Source organism: Coenobita brevimanus, chromosome 27 (genome assembly GCF_032717465.1).
Source record: "Coenobita brevimanus isolate Jiangsu-jjx chromosome 27, ASM3271746v2, whole genome shotgun sequence".
Lineage (NCBI taxonomy): Eukaryota > Metazoa > Arthropoda > Malacostraca > Decapoda > Coenobitidae > Coenobita > Coenobita brevimanus.
In genome coordinates this window covers 879,362-904,235 of record NC_136980.1, presented here as the reverse complement: position 1 = coordinate 904,235, position 24,874 = coordinate 879,362, and the positions used below count along the sequence as shown (strand labels likewise).

The 24,874-nt window shown below is 43.2% G+C and overlaps 1 protein-coding gene across 1 annotated transcript in view; it reads left to right on the top strand.

Moving 5' to 3' along the window:
- Positions 1 to 24,221: 24,221 nt before the first annotated feature.
- The window catches only part of Synd (protein kinase C and casein kinase substrate in neurons protein Synd), a 52,236-nt gene continuing 51,583 nt past the window's right edge, over positions 24,222 to 24,874 (top strand). Inside the window, exon 1 of the mRNA XM_080268251.1 lies at positions 24,222 to 24,298. Coding sequence (XP_080124377.1) covers positions 24,242 to 24,298 — 57 coding nt within the window. The 5' untranslated portion in view covers positions 24,222 to 24,241. The remainder of the gene's footprint in view (positions 24,299 to 24,874) is intronic.

Below are 24,874 nucleotides of genomic sequence, written 5' to 3'. Positions count from 1 at the left end.
GGAGGTAGGTAGAAAGAGAGCGAGGAGGGGAAAAAGTGAGGAGAGAGAGAGAGGGGGGAGGGGAAAGGCAGGAGGCAGGTTGAAAGAGAGCGAGGAGGAGAAAGAGTGAGAGAGAGGGATGAAATGAGGGTACAAGAAGAGGATGCAAGGGGAAGTAGAGGGAGGTGTAAGGAGGGGATGGTTTTAGAGGGGAGAAAGAGGGGAAAGTGTGTGTGTGTGTGTGTGTGTGTAAGGGATAGTTTTTTTTTTTTTTTTTTTGGGGGGGGGAGGGGATGCCAGAAAGAGAGGAAGATGTTAAAAGAGAGTGGAGGTGGAGGAGAGTGAGCGAGAGGTGTGCCGGTGATGGGTGAGAGGGATGTGTGAGGGGGAAGAAGGGCAGACTGGGAGAGTGAGGAGGAGAGTGGAAACGCGTGAGGGTGGATGGAATGCCAGAACCAGGCTGAGGAGGTGTGACAGATGAAGATTGGAATGTAATAGCGAGGAAGAAGGGAAACAGGGAGGGGGGGGGAGGTTAGAGGAAGGTGAACGAGAGAGGTGTGAGGGAGGGAGAATTGAGAGAAGACGGATATAGGGAGTGTTGGAGGAATAGCACCATATTGGGAAGTAGGAGAGGAGGATCTTTGTGTTACAGTTTGAAGGAAGACATCTATGAGGAAATGTGAAAGGAAGAGTTAGGAATGTATGAAGGATTGGCTGGCTGGAGGGAGGGAGGAGGAGAGGAAAAGATGGGGGAAGAAAGGGGGAGGAGAAGGTAGAACTGCGAGGGGTGGGAAAGTGTGTACCAGTAAGAACCCCATCACAACGAGAAATACGCTGGAAATAACATCGTTCAAGGGTAGCCAGACTATGCACGGAAATCTCTGCATTGTATTGAAGGGAAAATTCTTTATTCCAATGATAACTTGGATGATATGGAAAATTCGTCCAACCTTTTAGTGAGAAACGTCTGTCCGGTGTTGAATATAATAGCCAGGTTTTAGTTCGAGAAGATTAAAAATATATATCAGGTATCACACCTTGCTTGGTAACTAAATACCCAACAGTTAAATACATTCGTTAGTTGATGGAATAATGATAATAATAATAATGTTGGTGATGTGATGCTGGTGATGATAATAGTAATTACTGTAGTAGTGTTAGTAGTATCAGCAGCAGCAGCAGCAATAATAATCTATCTATCTCTGTCTATCTATTGCCAGACGCCTCAGTCCCGTTTGGGGTGGCCACAAACAAATCGCCTCCAAGTCGCCCTGTCCCCCGCCATTTCACTCCCCTGCTCCCAACTCACACCCCCCTCTCTCATATACCTCTCCACCCCATCCCTCCATCTCATCCTCGGCCTCCCCCTCCCTCTTTCCCCCTCCACCTCACTCACATACACTCTCTTCGTCAGTCTGTCACCCTCCATCCTCTCCACATGGCCAAATAAGCCTAATAATAATAATAATAATAATAATATTTTTATCATTATTATTATTATTTTTATTATTATTATTATTGTTAATATTAAATAAGAGGAAGAGGTGCCGTAAGCAAAATACCTTACCTTCAATAATCCCCGCTATCTAAATACAATCGTCAAAAGCAGCCAGAAGAAAATAAAAGAAAATATGCCGACTGAGAGGGCAAGGTAAACAATAAAATAAAATAAAGAATAATATCCCGAGTGAGTAAGAGGTCGAGATACTGTAAACAATTAAAAAAAAAAAAAAAAAAAAACTGAGTGAGCGAGGAGGGGGAGGTAAACAAAATAAAATGATAAAAAATAATATCCCGAGTGAGTGAGAGGGCATGGTAAACAATGAAATAAAATAAAGAGTAATATCCCGTGTGAGTGAGAGGGCGAGGTAAACAAAACGAGGGCGTAAGAGCAACAAGCCGTCTCACACTGGAAGCCGCTCGTGAGGGGAATGGCACCTGGCGACACCGGAGCGCTTGTCGGTAATGCCCCTTCAGTTTTCACGGTAATACTCCTTTACTTCACCTCCCGGAACGACGCTTTTGCTCTCCCGGATGCTGTACCTGTTGTGTGTGTTGGAGAGAGAGAGAGGCTGTGTGAGTACTTTGAGTGTAATGAGAGTGGGTCGGGGAGTGTATTTCGTGTGGGATTGCGTGTATTTCGTGTGTATGTGTGGGTGTGGGTTTGAGTATTTCGTGTGTGTGTTTGATATTAGTTCGTATATATTTCTGTATTCTGTAGGAAAATCAGGCCACATGAGATTCGCTGCAGAACAAGACACTCTCTCAGAAGCAAGAGAATAATACAAAGCCTCAAGTTAATAGTCTGCCTCACATTAAAGGCAAAATTCAAACTTGGACCATACACGGATTAAGAGACGAACACGCAACCACCAAACCAACGCGGCTCCTTGTTGAATGTGGATATATTGTCGCATGTCGGTGTGCATAAAATTGAAGCACTTGTTGAATGTGGATATAAATGTACGTATAAATTACCTTGAAGCATTTTACCCAGTCTAATTTGTACCCAAGTGTGAAGACCATCCCACACCCCGACTAAGCTAGACAATCTCAGGTGGGGTTTAGGAGTTATTGAGGAAGCGAGGCTAGCATGTGGCCCTGTCCTAGATAGTGGTGGTGGTGGGGAGATGGAGGAGGGAAGGGGAGGGGTGTTGGGAGGGTAAAGACAGGGGTGTGCAGCGGGTTAGAAGGGGAGGGAAAGTTGGGGAGAAGGGGAGGATAGGGGTTTGGAGGGGCAAGAGAGGAAGAGGTACCTTGTGTGGAGGTGGGGAGATGGAGGAAGGAAGAAGAGGTGTGTTGGGAGAGAAAAGGCAGGAGTTTGCAGGGGGACAGAAAGGGGAGGACAGAGAGAGAGAGAGAGGGGGGGGGGAAGAAAATGGAGAAGGACTGGTAGAGGTAGGAGGGGAGGGGTGAGAGGAGGATGTCTCATGAGGAGGAGGGGAAGAGGGAAGGTGTGTGGGGGGAGAGAGAGATGTGGGAGGGAGAGATGGAAAGGGGAGAGAAAGAGGAGGGTGTAGGAAGGCTGAAGGAAAGAGGGTGAAGTGAAGACTGCATAAAGAAGAAAGATAGTGTGAAACGGAGGAAGGATAAGGGAGAGGGGAAGGAGGTGGGTGGAAGGGAAAGATGATAAAAGGTAAAGAAAGAAACGGGGAAGAGGAAGCTGGGGGGAAGGGGATGGAGCAGAGGTTGAGGGAAAGGGGATAGGGAGAGGGAATTATGGGGAAGGAGGAAGCGGAGAGAAGTATTTTAAAGGGAGATGTGAGGAGAGAAGAAGAGGGAGAAGTTATGTGGAGGAGGAGGAGGGGGAGGAAAGAGAGAAATAGAGTGGGGGAGAGAGAGGAGGAGCCTAGGTGAAAAGATAAGGTGTCAGGTATTTGGATGAGAGGATAAGGAGGGGGTCAGGGGGGAGCATTTTTTTTTCCTTACACCTGGAATATTTTTACACCTGATGATGCTCCCCCCCCCCTCTCTCTCTCTGTATGAAGTAGAATTGTGTGTGCGAATATGTAATTGTGGTTTGGCGAGCATGTGAATGTGACGAGAGAGAGAGAGAGAGAGAGGGAGGGAGAGAGAGAGAGAGGGAGAATTATCACTCAAACTTTATGATGCCAACGATGTGATGTGTTTCAGTCTTCATTAATTTCGTTCTATTCACAGGTGTAAAAAAAAAGAGGTTGGGCGTGGGAGTGAGAATGGAAGATTGTGTGTGTGTGTGTGTGTGTGTGTGTGTGTGTGTGTGAGAGAGAGAGAGAGAGAGAGAGAGAGAGAGAGAGAGAGAGAGAGAGAGAGAGAGAGAAAGGAAGTGAGAGACCTCCGCCTCTCACTGTTTTCTCAGACAACATGACCTCTCCCTCCCCCTCACCTCGTCCTCTCCCTCCCTCACACCTCGTCCTCTCCCTCCCTTACACCTTCTCCCTTCCCTCCCCCTCACCTCCTCCCTTCCCTCCCCCTCACCTCCTCCCTTCCCTCCCTCACACCTCCCCCCTTCCCTCCCTTCCCCTCACACCACACCCCTACCCACATTCCTCGCATCTCCCCTCTCTGCTATCACCCCACTTCCTCTCTCTCTCTCTCTCTCACACACACACACACACACACACACACACACACACACACTTCTACCCTTTGGTGGTCTCATCTCCTTGCCCTTTATATCTCCCCTCCCCTTCCCTCCCCTCCCTTGGCTCACATCTTCCCCTCCCTCATCTTCCAGTCCCTTTCATCTTTGCTCTCTTCCATATGCCTTCTCTCTTTCTTCCCCATCCTCCTCTCTTTTACTCTGCTCTCCTCTCTGTCTCAATTATGTATCCAACTCTTACCCTTCTCTTCCTATTCCTTTTCCATTTCCCACCTCTTCTCTCCCTCCCGTCCCTCCTTCGCTTCCCCCTCCCTTCCCCCTTCCCCTCCCCCTCTCTCCCTCCCTCCACCTCATATCTTTCCCTACCTTTTCCGTTTTCTCTCTGATTTTTTGCTGTCTTTTTTTTTTCTCTCATTTTCTCCCTGAATGGATGGATATATTACTTTTTAACGGTCTCTCTCTCTCTCTCTCTCTCTCTCTCTCTCTCTCTCACACACACACACACACACACACACACACACACACACACACACACACACACACACACACACACACACACACACACACACACACACACACACACACACCAAATTATCAGTCACTCAGTGTCACCATTTTCTCCTCCTCTCCCCCTCACCCATCCCTCCCCTCCTCTCCCATCCCTCCCCTTCTCTCCCCTCCTCACCCATCCCTCCCCTCCTCTCCCATCCTTCCCCTCTTTTTCTCTCATCTACGACTGTTTTTCTCTGCTTCTTTATTTCCTTACTGGCGTCAAGGGAGCTGTTGGTAGTTGTGGTTGGGATTGTTGGTAGTTGTGGTTGGGAGTGTTGGTAGTTGTGGTTGGGATTGTTGGTAGTTGTGGTTGGCTTTGTTGGTAGTTGTGGTTGGGAGTGTTGGTAGTTGTGGTTGGGAGTTGTGGTGGTAGGGATTTTGAGAGAATGAAAGAGGTTGGTAGGAAGGTAGGACGGGAGGGTTGGTGTAAGGAAGATAGGATTGTTGATAGGGAAATGGAGAGCATAAGAGGGTGGTAGGTAGGTAAATAGGTAGGTTGGTAGGTAAATAAGTAGGTAGGTAGGTTGGAGGCAGGTAGGTAGATAGGTGAGTGAGGTGGGAAGAATGGTTCAATAAGGAAGATAGACGTGTAAGGATAATCTCCACCTTTTCCGAGTGCATTTACTGCTTATTATATACATTCCCTATTTTGACTTTTAAGGCCAGCTGACATGTAAGGAAAATCACGAGGAAGATGTATCGTAGCTGGCAAGGAAAATAACCTGCAGAATGTATCGTAGGAAAAATTACTTACAAATTATATCGTAGCCAAAACTGCATACGAAGAAGGAAAATTATAAACTACATAGTGAGCACAGAATTTTCCTTACGTGACACCCAAATTATAAGAATGTATATCAGATTTATTGTTTTCATATTCAGCTTGGTTATACCTGACAGATTTGCGTCCCCTTTTTAATCGATTACCAGGTATTTAATGGTAAAATAATATAATACTACGTCTATACATCATTTATTATCATAGCCAGCAATATATTTTACTTAGGGTGTATGATGATGTAAGAATCAATATGGAGAGGTAGCAATTTTCTGTCAGGTGAGAGTACACGAGATAGAGTATTAATAGGAATGGAGGTGAAGGTAAACGAGGTGTAGTATTAATAGGAATGGAGGTGAAGGTAAACGAGGTGTAGTATTAATAGGAATGGAGGTGAAGGTAAACGAGGTGTAGTATTAATAGGAATGGAGGTGAAGGTAAACGAGGTGTAGTATTAATAGGAATGGAGGTGAAGGTAAACGAGGTGTAGTATTAATAGGAATGGAGGTGAAAGTAAACGAGGTGTAGTATTAATAGGAATGGAGGTGAAGGTAAACGAGGTGTAGTATTAATAGGAATGGAGGTGAAGGTAAATGAGGTGTACTATTAATAGGAATGGAGGTGAAGGTAAACGAGGTGTACTATTAATAGGAATGGAGGTGAAGGTAAACGAGGTGTAGTATTAATAGGAATGGTGTTGTATTGACTATTAATACCCCAGCGCCTGTGGTGGTGGTCCTGTCAGAGAAGATTGGCATGTAAGGATTCGGTGGTGGTTGGAGGGAGGGAAGAGGCAGGTAGGGAGAGGATGACAGATAGGGAGGTAGGGAGATTAAGAGGGAGAGGATAAGGAGGGAAGTATGGGGAGATGGGGGGGAGGGAGGAATGCAGGAAGAGGGCGCTGGGGAGAGGAGAGGGGGGGAGGTGGGAGAAAAGTAGGGAGAGGGAGGGAAGTAGGGGGGAATGGGGAGAGGGATGGAAGCAAGGGTATAGGGGTAGGAATGTAGGGAGAGGATGACAAATAGGGAGAAAGGTTGGGTGGCTAGAAGGGTGAAGGTGAGAGATGCCAGCTAGAGTGGGAAGAGGGAGGGTAGCAGGTAGGTAGGGAGGGAAGAGGGAGGGTAGCAGGTAGGTAGGGAGGGAAGAGGGAGGGTAGCAGGTAGGTAGGGAGGGAAGAAGAGAGGGAGGAAGCCAGGGGGAGGAGGAGAGATGAGTGGATTATAAGATGAAGACAGAGGCCTTGTGTAGGTTGGAAGGTAGGTGGAGAAAAAGTGGAGGCAGGATGGTAGATTTGAAGAAAGGTATATGGCAGGGAGGCAGGTAGATTAGGTAGGTAAAAAACGGATAAATGTAGATATGTGTAGGGAGGCAGAGTGGTACGGTAGAGAATGAAAGGGTGGGAAGTAGGTAGGTGGGGAGTGAGGAAGAGGAGTAGAGGTGGGTTGTTGGAAGGGGGGGTGGCAGGGAGGTACGTAGGGCGAGGCAGGGTGGCATGACAGAAGCTGATGGAAGGTGGAGAGAGAGAGAGAGAGAGAGGTGGGAAGATGATGTGGGAGAGGAGAAAGAAGTAGAGAACCTGAGAGAGGAAAAGAATGGTGAGTCAGGGTGAATGGAGAGAGAGAGAGGGGGGGGGGAGTTGAGGGAGGGAGGGAGAGGGAGAGAGGAATCAGAGGTAGGAGAGGGAGTTTAAGGGACAACAGGGGAGAAGGTAAGGGAGGTTAAGGGAGAGAGGAGGGAAGTTGGCAGGTAGGGGAGGAGGAGTACAAAGGAAAACAAACATTAAGAGACTTATTAATCCTTTGGCAGCTGTTTAGGAAAGATTATGGCTGACAAAAGTATTCAGTGAGCTAGGACAAGGATAGGAAACCAGGAAGAGAAGGAGGAAGAGGAAGTGGTTCAGGAAAATAATAATCAACTATACTAGGAAGAAGAGAGACAAGGAGATGGAAAGGATGGGGGTAGGGTTTTAGGGAGAGAGGAAAGTGAGAGAGATAGAGGAAGGTCAGGGCCTAAAGAGGATAGGGAATGGAGGAAGACAAAGAGGATAAATCAGAGGAGTAGACGGAGAGAGAGACAGGAAGAGAAGAGAGGTGGAAAATAGTGTAGGGAGGATTGGAGGAATGAAGAGGGAGTAGTACAAATGGAGAGAGAGAGAGAGAATGATAGTATTAAGGGACAGAAAGTGTAAGAACTGGAGGGAGGAATGTAGGGGTGCTGTGGTGGAGGGGATGAGGGAGCATTACTTACTATGCACGGCACGACCTTACTCCGGCGTGGGAGTGTCACCCTGCTGATCCCCCCCCCCTCTCTCTCTCTCACACACACACACACACACACACACACACACACACACACACACACACACCAGTAGAGCCCCCCTCCCCCCCAAAAAAAAAAAAAAAAAAAAAAAACTGGACGAAACGTTTGAAAACATCATCCTGTTTGTCCCGTATATTGCTGACTAGGCCCCTCTCTCTCTCTCTCTCTCTCTCTCTCTCTCTCTCTCTCTCTCTCTCTCTCTCTCTCTCTCTAAAACACCGAGTTTAAATGAAAGTGAGCAGTGTTTATATTTGTGTGTGTGTGGTCACGTAGTACCGTAGCCATTGTGTGCTAAACCAGTGTACACCTTAACCCTTTATACCTTGTTATAGTCCTTCCTTTTCGTGTGTGTGTGTGTGTGTGTGTGTGTGTGTGTGTGTGTGTGTGTGTGTGTGTGTGTGTGTTTACCACCTCCGTTGTTTTCGTCTCTTACCTTTAACTGTTAGACCCCCCCCCCTCTCTCTCTCTCTCGTGTTTATATCATATTACTAACGCCCATTTTTAACAGTAGGGGTGAAAAACGAGGAGAGTATAAGAACTGAGAAAAGTAAGGAAGTGTGTGTGTTTGAGAGAGAGAGAGAGAGAGAGAGAGAGAGAGAGAGGGGGGGGATAGAATAAGGGAAAATGAAAAAAAGAAAATGGGAATGCTTGGAAAGAAAAGGAAGGGAGGAAGAAGTGGAATGAGAGAAGAATGAAAAGTAGAATTGTGATGAAAAAAGAGGTGCAAGGGAAGATGAAGAAAGGGCAGTGAAAGACATGTAGAAAAGAACAAGAGAAGGCGAAAATCATAGAGGAGGAGGAGGAGGAGGAGAAGGAAAAGAAGAAGAATAGGGATGCATGAAAGGATGGAAAGAAAGGAAGGAAATGGAGAGGCGTATAATAGGGAAAAAAGGAAAGAGGAGAGGAATAGAATGGGTATATAAAGGAAAAATATATAAAAAAGGAAGAAGGAAGGAGATAGAAAGACGGAGGGCGGGGAGTAAGTCAAAAAGAGAAGGAAGAGGAAGAAAATGTTGAACAAGAACAGTAAATAGTGAAGAATATCGGTGATCGTTGAAAGAAGAACGATGAAAATAATAGAGGAAGGAAGAAGAATACGAGTAGATGGTAGGAGAGTGTGACAAATAGTGTTGATGACTTGTAACACCCTCATTAGCATCATTAACACATTTACCATTAATACAGTGCCATTCAGGGAGGTGGTTGTGACACAGTTGGTGGGCTGGTACTGGATTAAAGTCCTTGAGAGGCATGATAATGTGTTGAATAGACAGTGGTTACTATACGTTGTTTTATTGACACTCAGTGGTTTTCCTGTAGTGATGATACTCGTTCGACGACAAGGAAGAAGAAAAAATGGGTCTCAGTGTCGCATACATTCTTTGCCCCTCCCTTCAGTTGCATTTCCTCTGCGTCATATATATATTTTTCCTTGTGCAGGTACGCCATTTCCTGAATGGTTTTTTATTTTGCATGTTGTTGGGTATGTTGATGTACATCTAAACCTGCATTCCTCAGTTAGCTGCGTTGTTTTTATTCTCAGTGAGTAATATACACTATGTATATATATATATATATATATATATATATAATTTTGAGTTCAGTATTGTGATGTACAGTTTGCTTGCCATCCACACCGCCTGACCTTCCTGCTACCCGCATAGCCTGTCAGTTCCTGCTTGTGTAAGTGCCCTACACTATTTTCGCTGTGGTTTGTGGTGAAAATTATTTGTTGGGTCTTGACTCCCGTTTTATAAATATGTAAAATCGTACGGCGGTAGGAAGAGGTCTATCTTTATTGTAGTTAGCCCCTTCATTACGGTCTTGCAGTGATGAAAAGTCATTGTAATGAAATTTATTGTTGATAATGACAGAGTGTTTTTAACCCGACAGAGCCATCTTACGGTTGCAAGAATGAAACAAAGAAATGACATGGCATTTAGGTGTTGATGTAATTTGGCAGTCGCTTAATAGCGGCGCGTGTTGTGTAACCATGGTGACATAACGCTGTACCTTCTTACCAGCCCCGTCACTCGTATCATCTCGCTTCCCCTTACTCTTAGTATCTCGCCTCTCCCCTCACTTCCGTCAGGGTACAACAAGCATGGAATAGGAGGAAGAGGTGTGGTGACATGGGTGGGAGTGTGGAGTGATGGTGGTAATATCCGTAACGTAACACTAACGAAGATGATAACACTGTTCCACCCTTCACCATCGGCACCGTCAACCCAATCATCTCATCCCCCTCACTCACCTCACTTCCTCCTGCCTTCCCTCTCTCTCATTTCACTTACTTCACATTTTCCCCTCACTTCCTTTTCTTTCATTTCACTTTCCTCACATTCTCCCCTCACTTCCCTGTCTTTCATTTCACTTCTCACTTTACGCTCTATCCTCACTTCCCTGTCTCTCATTTCACACTCCCCTCTCTCCTTACTTTCCAGTTTTTCATTCACTTTCCTGTCTTTCATGTCACTTCCCTCACTTCCCCCTCTCTCCCCTCACTTTCATATCACTTCTCTTACTTTCCCCTCACTTCCCAGTCTTTCATTTCTCTTCGTTCACTTCACCCTCCTTCACCGGATTCCCCCCAAAACATACCTATCTCTCACATCCTCTTGTTATCTGTCTGGCGTCGCTGCTTCCACGTGTCTTACTACTTCTTCCTCCGTAGTGGCAACCTGACGAGAGAGAGAGAGATTCCTTGGTTATTATTGTTCTTGCTGTTATTGTTTTTGCTGCTATTGTTTGTTCTTCTTTATCTCAACGTTGAGCGCATTTGATTTTATTTTTATTATTATTACGATATTATTTTCTTGGTAATTGCACATATTCCTGGTTAATTGAGGCAAAGGAAACACTGGTGTCGCTTGAAGGGTTAATGTGAAAGGAAGGAAATTAGACCCATTGCATTATTATTATTATTATTATTATTCCTGCTACTGCTACTACTACTACTACTGCCATTATTATTATTATTATTATTATTATTATTATTTTCAACATTTGTGCTGGAGAAAATATAAAAGATGTGGTATAAAGCTGAATTCCATGTAATTTAAACTGTCATAATTTTAATCGAGCAGTTGTGAAGGTAGGCACTGGCATCATTGTTTGCTTCTAATGCTTTTTGTGTGTGTGTGTGTGTGTGTGTGTGTGTGTGTGTGTGTGTGTGTGTCAGAGCTCCCCAGTAGACTTAGAAGAGAGAGAAAGAAAGAGAGAAAAATAGGGTAAAATAGTCTTTCTGCTTAGATTATTTTTTCATAACCGATTTATATTGCATGTAGTGTTACTCCTGAGGTATTTTCATTTTATATATATACACTGTTATATATGGTACTATTGACATTATCTATCGACCTATCTATGTTCCATCCATCTACCAAGCTACCTACCTGCCTGTCTATCTATCTATCTATGTACAGTATCTATCTATCGAACAAGGGAATATAACATACCATAGACATACACTGTTAAGCGAGAGATGCAAGGTGTCTTAAAAACCCAGGATATGCTCTTTTCCAATCTAAGAAAGACGATTTTACTCTCTCTCTCTCTCTCCAGACGGTTTTTCTCAGCATACAAAAAAAAGTACTTATATTGAAAGGGGTTGAACTCCTTTAACACACTGTCGGGGCTTACCACAACACTCCTAATCCTCTTTGATGGTGGTAGCTGTGGTAGAAGGGATTGTGGTACGTGTGGTTGGTGAAAGAGTAGTGGTTAGGGAAGGTGTAGCTGTGGTGGTGGTGGTGGTGGTAGAAAGTAGTTCTTTGGAGGGGTAGGTACGTGTGGTGGTTGTCGTAGATGGTATATAATTGTAGTTGTGCCTGAGGAAGATATTGGTAGGGTAATAGTGGTAGATATGGTAGCATTTGTGATAGATATATTAGGTGGCATGTATGGTAGTTGTAGATTAGATTGGTAGAAGGGTAATTGTGGTAGTTACAGTAGTTGGTAATGATGGTACTTGTGTTAGAGGAAGATAGTGGTAGGGTAGTTGCGCTAGTAGTAGATGGTAATGGTGGAAGTTACAGTAGATGGTAGTGGTGGTAGTTGTGGAAGATGGGGTGGTGATGATGGTAGTGAGAATAATGTAATTTGCCACCTGGGGGGGGGGGGATGGGCTGTAACGTTGGCAATGCCCGGTAAGGATGTGGGGTTAATTTAGGTAATGGAACCCCTTCAGTACGAGGCGGTGTATTCCCCATCTGAGTAAAATCGTCTGCTAGCTATATTGATGCATCCTTTCTTTGCTTCCTTCCTTCCTTCCTTCCTTTCGTCCCAATCCACCCATCTTCCTTCCTGCCTGCTTGCCTTCCTTTCCTCCTAATCCATCCATCCTTCTTTCCTTCCTTCCTTCCTTACTTACGTATGTACATTTTCCTTCCTTCCTTATCCCATCCATCCTGCCTTCCTTTCCTCCTGATCCTTCCATCCTTCTTCTTTCCTTCTTTTTACTGTCTTGTCATTATTACCATTCTCTCTCTCTCTCTCTCTCTCTCTCTCTCTCTCTCCTGGACCTGTGCCAGGTGTCTCACTTTTGTCGTGAAAGACCGGAAAATGGAACAGGTCAGAGAGAGAGAGAGAGAGAGAGAGAGAAAGTGAAGGGGGGAGAGGAAGAAGAGAGGAGGTACGAAGGCGAAGGGAGGAAGAAAGCGAGAGAGAGAGAGAAAGCAAGAACAGCAGAGGAAAAGTATATGAACAAAGGGAAGGAGAGAGAGAGAGAGAGAGAGAGAGAGAGAAATGTTAGCGAAGGGTTGATCAGAATGAACGGAGGGGAAAGTGACGTCGATTGGACAGGGAAGGAGGAAAGATGAGAGAGAGAGAGAGACTTGAGATTAATAAAATTCGAGACAGAGCTACGGCAAAATGTGAAATTTACGAGAGAGAGAGAGATCGCAATTGCCTCTCTCTCTCTCTCTCTCTTACACACACACACACACACACACACACACACACACACACACACACACACACACACACACACTTTTATTTTAAAGGAGAACTGCGGAAAACAGAATCAGACATCCACCTTGCTTCCCTCACGGCCAGACCAGAAATCCATGAAGGAATAGTGGGTATGGTTAACAGGAGGACCCCACCCAGGAAGACACACACACACACACACACACACACACACACACACACACACACACACACACACACACACACACACACACACACACACACACACACACACACACACACACACACACACACACACACACACACACACACACACACACACACACACACACACACTAGTGCCTAACATTCACTGACTCGAGAATTTTCGTAAACTTTTTTGAAAATGTGATTGGGAAGTGTGTGTTGGGTTGAAGTTTTCGGCACTGTAGACAATTATTATTATTATTATTATTATTATTGTTATTGTTTTTATTATTATTATTATTATTATTATTATTTACTGGCTTAACGTGGACTTCTCGAGCTTCTGTAGAGGGGTTAGAGAATAGGCTAGTGTTCTTGTTGGAAAAGGGTTCCCTTGCGTCTCTTCCTTAGCGATTTACTCTCGGATATGGCTGCTTAATATCCTTTTGTACGTTATATATGCAGAGTATGGCAATGGCAGGGGGAATTACGTAACACAGAACAGGCCATTAGAGTGTAATAAAGTAAATTTCAGTGTAGAGTGTAATAAGTAAAATAAATCGCTTAGGAAAAGGTGCTAGGGAACTTCCTTAACCGAGGAGAATACAGGTCACAGTCTTCATTAACTCACTGCTAGACGTCAGTAGGGTTGAAGAAAGTTGTCTTTAATTAGCGAGAGTAAAGGAAGAAAATAAGTGAGGCGAAGGAACAAAAGTTTTATGTTTTGAGTTTAACAGAGATTGTGTAGCGGTAGTGAGAATGAAGTATATCGTTTGTAATGTTCGTAAATGTTAAATATACCGATAGTTACGGGGAAAGAGATTTATTATATTTACCAAACGCTTGCGTGTATTTACGTGTGTGTGTGTGTGTGCCGTGTCATATCTATCTGTATATATTTATCTATCTATCTATTCCCTGGTGTTGGTGGAGCTCAGAATACCAGCTAAATATGTCTGCCTTTCCCGCTAGTTCGAGGGTGTGTTGTGGGTGGGTCGGGTCCCGGGCGATGTTTAGGCTAACGGAGCTTTTGCCAGGTGTGGGCGTAAAGATAAGATAGGAGATAGGTTTGTTTTGACTTCAGTTTATTGTTGTTTTTTGCACTGTTTTCCGTCTGGAGTGTTTTCTTGAGGGTTGAATGAGGGAGAGACAGAGAGATTCCCTTTCCCATACCTTTCTCTTTATTCTTCATTCCATCTCCTTCCCGTCTCTCCCGCTCGTCTTCTTCATCTTTTCTTTCCATTTCAGCACCTTCATTCTCCTTTTCCCCACCATTCCTTTCCCATCTCTTCTCTGCCCACTTCTAAATTACCCGTTTCTTACTCTCCCTCTCTTGTCCCTCTCCCTTCATCTTCTCCTTGTTCCTCCATTCCTCGTCTTCTCTCCCTTCGTTGTCTCTTCATTCCTCTTCTTTTTCTCTCCATCTTACTCCCTTTATCCTCTTTTTCCTTCTTCTCTCCCCTTCCTTCAGTTTTTCTCTTACCCTTCTTTTGTTTCTCCTCAACTCTCTCCTCCTCCTGTTATCTTCCTCTCTCTCTCACTGTTTCCTCCTCTCCTTCTTCCATTCCTTACACCACTTCTTTTATCTTCCTCTATCCTTCTTTTTTCCTCCCCTCTCCTTCCATTCCCTACCCCTCTCATCTTCCCCTCTCCCTCTGTTTCTCCTCTCCTCCGTTCATTCCCCATCCCTCTTCTTTTATCTTCGTCCCTCCCCGTGTCTGTTCCCTTCCTCTCCTTTCTCCTCCTCTCCTCTCTTTGGGAATTCTTCTCTGGTTCCTTCCACATTCTCATCTTCCCCCCCTTCCTCTCAGCCTCCTCGGCGCAGACTGTTGATAAGAATGAGGACAATAGACAATTCTTAGCCGTTGTTAGGACCCCCCTCTCAATCAGCTCACTCTCTTCCGGGATGTTGATTGTTTATATATTGCTTTGCTGTTTACATGTTTACCTTTTTCTTTTTTACTGTTCATGTATGTGTTTGTGTCGTTTTTGCCTGTGTTTTTATCTCCTTATTCATTTTTGCTTTCTTTAGTTGCTTATATTTTTTTACCTGTTCTTGGTTACCTGTTTACATCTTAATTAAATTTTACCTTGTCCGCATTTGTTTACAGGTAGCCATATTTCGTCTTTTTTTTTTTTACCTTTGTGTGTGTGTGTGTGTGTGTGTGTGTTTTTATACTTACCTGTTTGCGCCTGCCTTTTTTCTCGTTTCTCCACACCTTGTTTATTTGTTTTTCTTTACGTGCCTTTTGAGTACCTTTTTCTGTTTTGCTTTTCCTGTTTGTCCGGACTTGTATTGTTTGTTTATTGGTTGCCTGTGTGTAGCTTGGTGTTCCTGGTTACATATATTCGCACTTTTTTTTCCCCTCTCTCTCTCTTTCTCTCTCTCTACCGTCCTGTTTGTTTTGTTATTTATTTATTTGTACACCTTTGTTTACCTCCAGATGTTTATTAATTTACATGTCTACCTGATAACCCGCAAAAAAATAATTATGTCGGCTAGCTGGGAAATGGGGATTGGATGATGATGATGATGATGGTGATACTTTGTTCTGCCTGTGTATGTCCGTTTATGGTTTCTTTGGTTTTGGATTGATATATAATTTTGTGTGTGTGTGTGTGTGTGTGTGAGAGAGAGAGAGAGAGGGGGGGATTTTGTGTGTGTGTGTGTGTGTGTGTGTGTGTGTGTGTGTGAGTGAGAAGGGGGGGATTTTGTGTGTGTGTGTGTGTGTGTGTGAGAGAGAGAGAGAAAGAGAGAGCGGGGGGATTTTGTGTGTGTGTGTGTGTGTGTGTGTGAGAGAGAGAGAGAGAGAGAGGGGGGGGGATTTGTGTGTGTGTGTGTGTACATTTCTCGTAGTCGTACGTCATTGCCATTATAGGTCCATTCCCAGGTGCTTGCAGGGTTCTAAATGGCTGATCATCAAAGCATGTTCATATATAATTTAAAATAAAATGAACGTTGCCAATAAAGCAATATAATTCAATACGTAAACACACACACACACACACACACACACACACACACACACACACACACACACACACACACACACACACACCAGGAAGAAAAACAGGTTCCACAGCTGCAAGAAGTGACAAATAACCACAGCATCAAACAGCACAGTCATCAGTAGTAACAAACACCAGAAAGCAGCATAATACAACCTTCATCTGTAGTAAATCTAAACAAGACAGCAGTACTAATAAAAACAACAGCAAAAACCCAGTACAGATAACAGCAAAACATTAGAGGGGGGGGGGGAGAAGCAGATAAAAACAATGCAGCAGTGATAAGACAACCATTAAGGAAAAATAAAACTAAGGAATGTAAATTACTTGGAGATAAAGAAATAAAAATAACAAACATTAAATACAACAGGAATAACAGCTACAGAATAACAGGATATAAACTGCAATAACAACAGATTGAGATGGAAATTAACAGGAACAGACAAGGGTAAGAAACAGTGTCAGCAGTAAAGTAGGCAAACAGGGATAGGAATGTGGGTCAGATTTCTCCTTTTTGCGTTATCTCTCAAGGACACACACACACACACACACACACACACACACACACACACACACACACACACACACACACACACACACACACACACACACACACACACACACACACACACACACACACACACACACACACACACACACACACTGCCTTCCTCCATCCCCACCCCCCACTCCCGCTCCTCTCACTCTACCTGGCCTTCCTTTCTTCGCTACCCCCTTCTCCGTTTCTCAGTTTTCTTATACCTCTTGTACTTCTTTTCACCTTTTTTTATTTAATCTCCCAAGGACACAAACACACTGCCTTCTTCCATCTCTCTCTCTCTCTCTCTCTCTCTCTCTCTCTCTCTCTCTCTCTCTCTCTCTCTCACATTCTTCGCCCTTCTTTTCTCCTTTTGTGGCTTGTGATCACATTGAGAACACAAACCTCTTCCTTTCCCTCTTTCCACCTTGACTCAATCCTCTTCTCTCCATTCATTTTCATTCCACTCCACTGCTCCCCCGTTTTGTTTTAATGTCATAATTTTTCTTCCCTCTCCTCTCTCTTCATTTCTATTTTCTCAATCCCTTCCTCTCTCCTCTCCACTCTTATATTTCTTACCACACGCTCACCATTCTGTTTGTCGTGTAATCAGCCGTCCATCATTCCCCCATCTTTATCCGTCTCATCACAGACTCACTCACTCTCTCTCTCTCTCTCTCTCTCTCTCTCAGCATTTTTTCTCCGGCTCATCTTTTTTTTTTTTTCCCCCTCTCTGTCACCTTAGCCTTGTCCCCCTCTTCATTTCACCCAGCGGCGTCCAAGTCCCCCCGCCCTACTTCATTGTACACCCTTCTGTATTCTTTTAAATATCTTCTCCCCACTCTTTCTTATATCCTGCCTTTTTCCAAGTCTAGCAAAGTCGCTTCTCTCTTCTGTCGGCGTCCTCTCCTCTCTTCTCATCTTCTCGTCTCTCCTCTCCTCTCCCCTCCCGTCTCTTCACTCCTCTCCTCTTTTAGCCTCCTTTTTTTTCTGTCATCACAAATCTCTTTCTTTTCTGTCACCGTCTTAGCCTTGTCCGCCTCTCCATTTCACCCAGTGTATTTGTGTCACCCGCCTCACTCCCATTTCATCACCTCACCTTGGATTTCTCTGGATATCCACTATTTAGCCACTTCATCATTTCTTCATCTTTTTATTTTATCTTTATCTCTCACCTCTTGAACTTATCTTTCTGACTAAGCTCATGTCATCTCGCCACTCGTCTCATCTTGTCTCTTTTCTCGTCTTCTCTCTTCTCCAGGCTTCTCTTCTCATCTCTTCTCTTCTCTCTTGTCTTTTCTTTTCGTCTTACCACACCTGTTTCTTTTTTGCATCACCATATTAGCCGTACCCGCCTCTTCCATTTCACTGTCTTCAAGTTACCTTCACTACATCACATTACCTGGCTCAACCCCCTCTCCACCTTTTTTTAGTTTCATAATTTCACTTTTTTAATACTTCCTCGCGTTTAATGTTTACCTGTGTTAATTTCTCATCTCGCCTCACTTCTCTTGTCTTCACTATTTTTTTTTTTTTTCATAGTAAAGTATTTTTTTTGCTCAGTTTCTTTTTCCTTTTCTTTCCATCAGTCACATATTTGGTGTCATTCCTTTAAGTCTGCACTAGTTCTTCAGGTCTGATAGATGTGTGTGTGTGTGTGTGTGTGTGTGTGTGTGTTTCAGGAATTTATGAGGTCAAAGGTCAAACACTACACGCATGCTCACGTTTTCTGAAAAGTTGCTACAGGAATCCATAGAGTTTACCAATCTTTGCGAGGAGGAATGGGAACAATATCGTCTTTAAGGGCTAGATATTTTATTATTATTATTATTAGTATTATTTATTTTTTGAGACCATCCTGCAGCCTTGGATTTTTTTTTTTTCATTCATCATTGCAACTTTCCTCTTCATTACCCCACCTCACTTCAAGTCACATCATTCACCCACCTTATCTCTGTCATCCTCCTCCTCCTGTTCATCATCATAACCACCTTACTCCAAAGCAGGGGTTTTGTTGTTTTCTGGAGAGAGAGAGAGTTGGGATATGTTAAGAAATAGGTGTGCGGCATTCCAGAGCATAATCCCGGGCATTATTGTTAAATCTTATCTATCGGTGACGTGAAAAAAGGATTTAAGGGCAAGTGATATCAGAGAGGGGGGCGGGGGGGGTAAAGGGAACTGGAAGATAAGAATGAATGGTTAAATGTAAGGAAGGAAGAGGAAATGGATTAAAAAAAAAAAGGGGGGGGGATATGATTAAGAAGCGAAAGTAAAAAGTTAAATGGGTGGAGGAAAAATAATAACTATGTAAATTAGACAAGTGATGAGAACGATATGTTAATAGACACGAAAACGAGTACAGAGTTGAAAGATAAAAAGAAGAATAAGGGAAAATGAATGAAGGAAAGTAGGATGAGAGGAAGGGGAATATGGATATTAGCGTACAGTATAGGTCTTTTGAAACATAAGTAAGATGTGTAGAGAGACGTTGAAAAATAAGGGAAAAGAGGAAGGGAAAAAAATGAATGGAGGAAGATAATAAAAGAAGAAGCGTAGGGCAGAGGGGATCATGTGGGTGTAAGGAGTTCTTGAGAGAAACATTTTATGGTGAGATAAGGTGGAGGAATGTGGAGTGTTGAAGAGGGACGGGGGTAAGTGGGGTCAGGGAGATAAGGGAGGGAGAGAGGAGGGTGGGTTAAGGGAGGGGGGAAGGGAAGAGGAAAATTTCAAGGAAGAAGAAAGCAGAGAGAGGAATATGTACAAAATTTATGGAGAACAAAAAAGAGGGAATGGAAAGGAAGGGAAGAGAGATTTAAATGGGAGACAGATGGAGAGGGATTTAAGTGGGAGACAGATGGAGAGGGATTTAAGTGGGAGACAGATGGAGAGGGATTTAAATGGGAGGCAGATGGAGAGGGATTTAAATGGGAGGCAAATGGAGAGGGATTTAAATGGGAGGCAGATGGAGAGGGATTTAAATGAGAGGCAGATGGAGAGGGATTTAAATAAGAGGCAGGTATAGAGGAACTTCAGGGGATGGTAAAGGGAGAGGGTAGGACTAGAGATGGACAGGAAGGCAATGGAATCCAGAGGGGAGGGAGGAGAATCCAGAGGTGAGTGCATGATAAGGGAGGGATGATAAGAGAGAGGTTCAGTGATAAGGTGCGCGTTTTGCGTTCCTCAGGTGTGGAAGCCAAGAAGTGGAATTGTGTGGAGATTAGGTGGAATGAATGTGTGTGTGGATATGAATGGTTATGAGAGAGAGAGAGTAGTGGTTGCATCCTGTCTCCCTCACTTTCCCTCTCATCTCCCCTTGTACTCTTAGCTCTCCTTCCCACACCTCCCATCCCCCCACCCTCATCCCCTCGCCTCTCCCCACCCTTTTAATCCCACTCCCCTCCCCACCCCCTACTTAGTCCCCCTCCCCTCCTCCACTCACATTTGAAGGGATTAAAGATTACAAGATTGATTGGCCTGTGTCTCCGTTAGATTTGGGTACATTTGGGTTGGAATTTTTTTTTTCCAACCTCTCCCTTCCTCCTTCCCACTTTTCTTGTCTTCCTTGCTTGCTTCTTTCTTATCCTTTCCTTAGCTCCTTCCTTCCCTTAATCTTTCTTTTCTTCCATCCATTCTCATTCTTTTCTTCCCTCCCTCCCTTCCTGGCTTTCATCCTTTCATTCTTTCCTTCCTCCCTCCCTCCCTGCTACTAGTCGTTTAGTTCAATTTTATAAAACGTTTCTTCTGCCATCTGAGCTGTTTGTCTGTCTATTTAATTATCTTTTTTCCTCAACGTGCCAATATTATTATTATTATTATTATTATTAATATTATTATTGTTGTTGTTGTTGTTGCTATGATTTTTTTTTTTTTGCTATTATATCTTCTTCTTCTTCTTCTTCTTCTTCTTCTTATTATTATTATTATTGGTATATTGTTGGGCTTATGGATATTTATTAAAAGTACACCATACTCACTGCAAACGTAAAATAGCCGTTTCTTCATCTTGAATGACTGGAAATTGACAAGGAGTATAGAGCTAGTCACGAAGAAGTGCCAAGGAAAGAACACAGGACCGCAGTATTGTATTATTTTGCCATTTAGATGTGGGGGAGAGAGAGAGAGAGAGAGAGAGAGAGAGAGAGAGAGAGAGATTGTCCCTAAGTAGCAAGAATGAAGTGGAAAATATATCACCTCACTGAATGGGTTAAATCTCAGTTATTACCCTCTATCGCCTATTGATAAACGGAAATCTACCTTACGTTATCAGAAATACCAGCTCAGTATTGTTACCACGGCGTCCACACTTCCGATATCAGTTGGCTCTGTCCTTACCGGTGTGTCTGTTCGCATTCTTTCATTCATTTTCTTAATCGTACATTCTTTCCTCTCACTTTCGATCGTGTAGCTTATTTTCCATATCCAATTCTCTCGATAGCAAGAAAATAGATTAATAGATTTGTGTTTCTGTGCAGTAGTATTTCGAACCATATACTCACCAAAATTTCTCACCCGTCTTGCTCCATAAATAATCCATTCACTCATTCATTTCCACTTTTCCTTCGTCGTTGGTGGCGGTGCTCTGCCTCCTTATCAGTGGGTGGATCCTTGATAAGATAATCTGGACTGCCTGCCAATGGTCCCGGGCTCGAACAGACACTAGTGCACACCTAACTCTCGGTGCTAATCGGTCGGAGTGGAGAAGGTTTTATGTGAGCCTTGTGGGTGTTCAGAGTGAAGGTTTTTGAGGGGTGGCTGGTGAAGGATTGTGTGTGTTTGTGTGTGTGTGTGTGTGTGTGTGTGTAGGAGGGGACTCGTTTACATGTGCGGAGACCTGTGTGTGTGTGTGTGTATGCATGCATGAGGGGAGTCGTTTGCATATATGTAGAGACGTCTGTGTGTGTGTGTAATTCACCGGGTCGGTCAGGATCACTTTGATGGTCGTGATCGTCAGCTTTTACCCTCCCGGAAGGGAGCTGAGAGCTCATATAGTCCGATCTAAGGGCAAGGCTGTGACCTTCACACACGCACACACCCGTCCCCTTGCTCAAGGGGGACAGTAACCACCCACTTCGTCAGTGAAACTTTTTGCAACCTGAGCGATGCGCGAACTTCCGTCCACCAGTTGGCAAGCGAGAGCGTTACCACTGCACCAGTGTGTGTGTGAGAGAGAGAGAGAGAGAGAGAGAGAGAGAGAGACCGCTGATACAGATTTACAGTACAGTACAGAAACCCTTGAAAGCTGTAATGCCTTTCCCATCACTGTACCAAGACTGAAAAATTGCAGAGTGTTGTGATTTAACTATTATAAAGAGCTGTGGTTGGTGGTGGTATTTTGAAGTTGCCGCCGTGAATATTTCTTAACACAATCGCGAAATTGCCAAAAAAAAAAAAAACGTGCCAGTCCCCATTGTTTTTTTTTTTTTTTTTTTTTTTTTTTTTTTTTTTTAATACAAAACCCGTCCACTGCCAGAAACTGAACACTGTACTCTGTTGACACTACTGTACCATGGCCTAAAATTGTCAATCCCTCCATCATGAAGGTTCAGTCATAACAATAGATTAACACTAGAAAATGATGCTGGTCTCAAATATGTGCAACAGAAAGGATTAGAGTCACAATATTGTCTTTTTCTCCCACAGAGCTATGTGAAATGAGCTGCAAAAGGATGAAAATTTGAACATCCTGTAACAATCACGTGGTTGGAAAGTCACGCTTCATTGTTTCAGAACCCACAGAAATTTAAAAGATACGAAAACCGTGAATTGCCGGTCAACATTATTCAAATTGGTTTCATTTTCACTTGTTTCAAAACCCAGGAATGCGTGGAAAGGAATTTATTGATTTTATCTGTTCATGCCCCCACAGAAAAATCCCATTAATGTGGTTGATTGCATGCCCCCTTATCCAGGAAGCCAATAGTGAAAGAATTTTATGAAAAGAATTTTATCCATTTTGCCCATTTTACTGAACATTGATCCCAAATACTGTATCGAAAACTCAAGTTGCCTTAAGCATCTCACCAACCATTTGCTTTCTCGATGTGCCCAGTATAACATACCTGATCCATTTTTTTTCTTTATTTCAGATGCAATTATATTACTTTTATATGCATTGATATTTAGTTTTCCTCCTGTGCATAGGCCTACCCTTTGAGGCTTACTCATAACCTCTTGCAGCCCAATAAAACTGCATCCTCAGCTTACAGACTGGTTAATGGTTTGTATATGTTACCTTCTACCTCATGTTCTGCACCTATAACAACTATCCTAACTTTTATCATCTTCATTACTCTCTCTTTATCTATCAGTCTGTCTTTTCGTTGATCAGTCCACTCATTTGTCTGTCTGTATGTCTACCTATCTCTATTGAACAACCAGGGTAACAGCACTTTTCTGCCCTGCACCTGTGTATATTGACTGTATAAGGTATCACTAAGTTCTTCCCCACCTTTACCCACACCTTTTTACCCTCATAAAAAGATGTTACCAAGCCCAACAAAGTCCTTGCATCACTAAATATGCCAGGCATCCTTCCCAAACCCTGTTAAACCACCCTGTCATAAGTGTTTACTAAATCCATGAATGCAACAGATTACCCTTTTTATAGCTCTTGAGCAAGATTATAAAGGAGCCATTGACCTTGACTTTTGAAGGTGTTCTTGCTTGCCATGGTACACACATGCATACAGACATACAGTACACACATACATTCTCACATATACACATACTGACACATACATATGTGCATACATACTGTACTTAATGATTGACAGAAATACAGTAAAAAGTAACATGCACAACAGCAGTGGTATTTGTTTTATCATTGCAGAATTAATTGAAATGGATTTTGTGATGTTATGTTTCTGGAGTGTCAGTGTTATATGACAAGGTACGGATAAGGAATTGCTTTCCAAGTTATGAGTATTGTGTGGAAAAAATATGTCACAAGTATTTAACAGGAAATCCTTCAAAATCTGCCATAGCTTAGTGAAAACCTTAACAGTTGTGAAGTATTTGGTTACTCTACAGGATGGTTTAGGTGAAAATATTATACTTTTTCAATACTGTTGTCCATACTAATGCATATAATTGAATACCGTACCAATTTTGTACACAGGCTGTGAATTTGCCGTCAGGATACCAACTACAGCTTAACACATTTATCTCAATAATTTATGTTTTATTCTTCCTATCGCTAGCTTTAGATATAGCCTTCATTAATCCTGTCACTGCAAGGGAACTCTTAGTATTCTCTTGTATGTTAATGATGGAAACTATGTTGATATTAAAACAATATAAATAACGTAGAATAGGAGTTTAGTGGGTTATGCTGTTTGTAAAATAAGTTCCTGAGCAAGAAGCTCTCTGAGAAATCCAGTGCCACATGCAGTGCAACTTCTAAGCTCTTCTGTGCTTTCCTCCCACCACCCACCAGATTCATCCTGTGTAGCCAGATGCCGTACTCTCCAATCATTATAAAGAAGTCACATAAAATTTTACCTTTGCTTTGTAGGAGCATGTGTATGTGTGAACAGCATTAGAAGGATGATGTATGAGTAGGAGATAAGCTCTTTCTTATGCTTCCCTCTAACCCCTAATGCAATTAGTCACATTGGATTATATTTTTATGTTGCAGGTGAGTGTTTATGTGATCATTACAAGGAGAAGTGTGTAAGTCTATGTAGCCCAAAACATTAGAAAAATGAAAACTCCTTCCTTTGTTTCCTATCAGTCATTTATTTAATTTTGTCATTATACGGTAAAACTATTGTTTACCAGTGTCTTTCCTTTACAGGAGAGTGCAGTAGTGTGATCAGCATAAGAAGGTGGTGCGTGGTGCGAGGGCGGAGTGAGGCAGGAGGCAGCCACCATGTCGCACCACAGCGATGAAAATGCCATCTACGCCTCCACAGACTCCTTCTGGGAGGTAGGTCACTTATGATACCTCAGTACAGAAACTCTTGACATGCCGCCCTTTTTTTCCCCATATCATTTTTATGCCGTAAAGTCATGTGTAATGTACAGAAAAAATGTCTGTTCCATTGCTGTCTGTAAACCTGATCTGACAGTTTCCCTTGATTACAGTACCAGTTGTGTGGAAAAAGTTTTATTTTGGAACACAGCACCTGCATTTAACCAGAACTTAATTGTATTTAATTCCGTTTGTACAGTCATTCCAACATAATTTATACATGCATTTCCTACCTTACATGCCAGAAGCCCTCCACACCTGTACCCTTGCAAAAAGCATTGGGTGGGAACATGACACTTCTCCAATGATCAAAATTTGTGTTTGTCCACTTTGCAGATCAGTAACCCCCTAGGCATGTGCAAGGCAGTCACTGCAGTATAATTATGTTCAGTAATGTAGTTGTTGAATCTGGATGACCACTACAGTACAGGTATAGCATTTAAAAGCTCCTGGCCAAGTGTTATAGAGTGTATTACGTAGCATGAGTCTGCAGGTTTAGAGTATTATTATCCCTAAGATCACGGAAGGCAA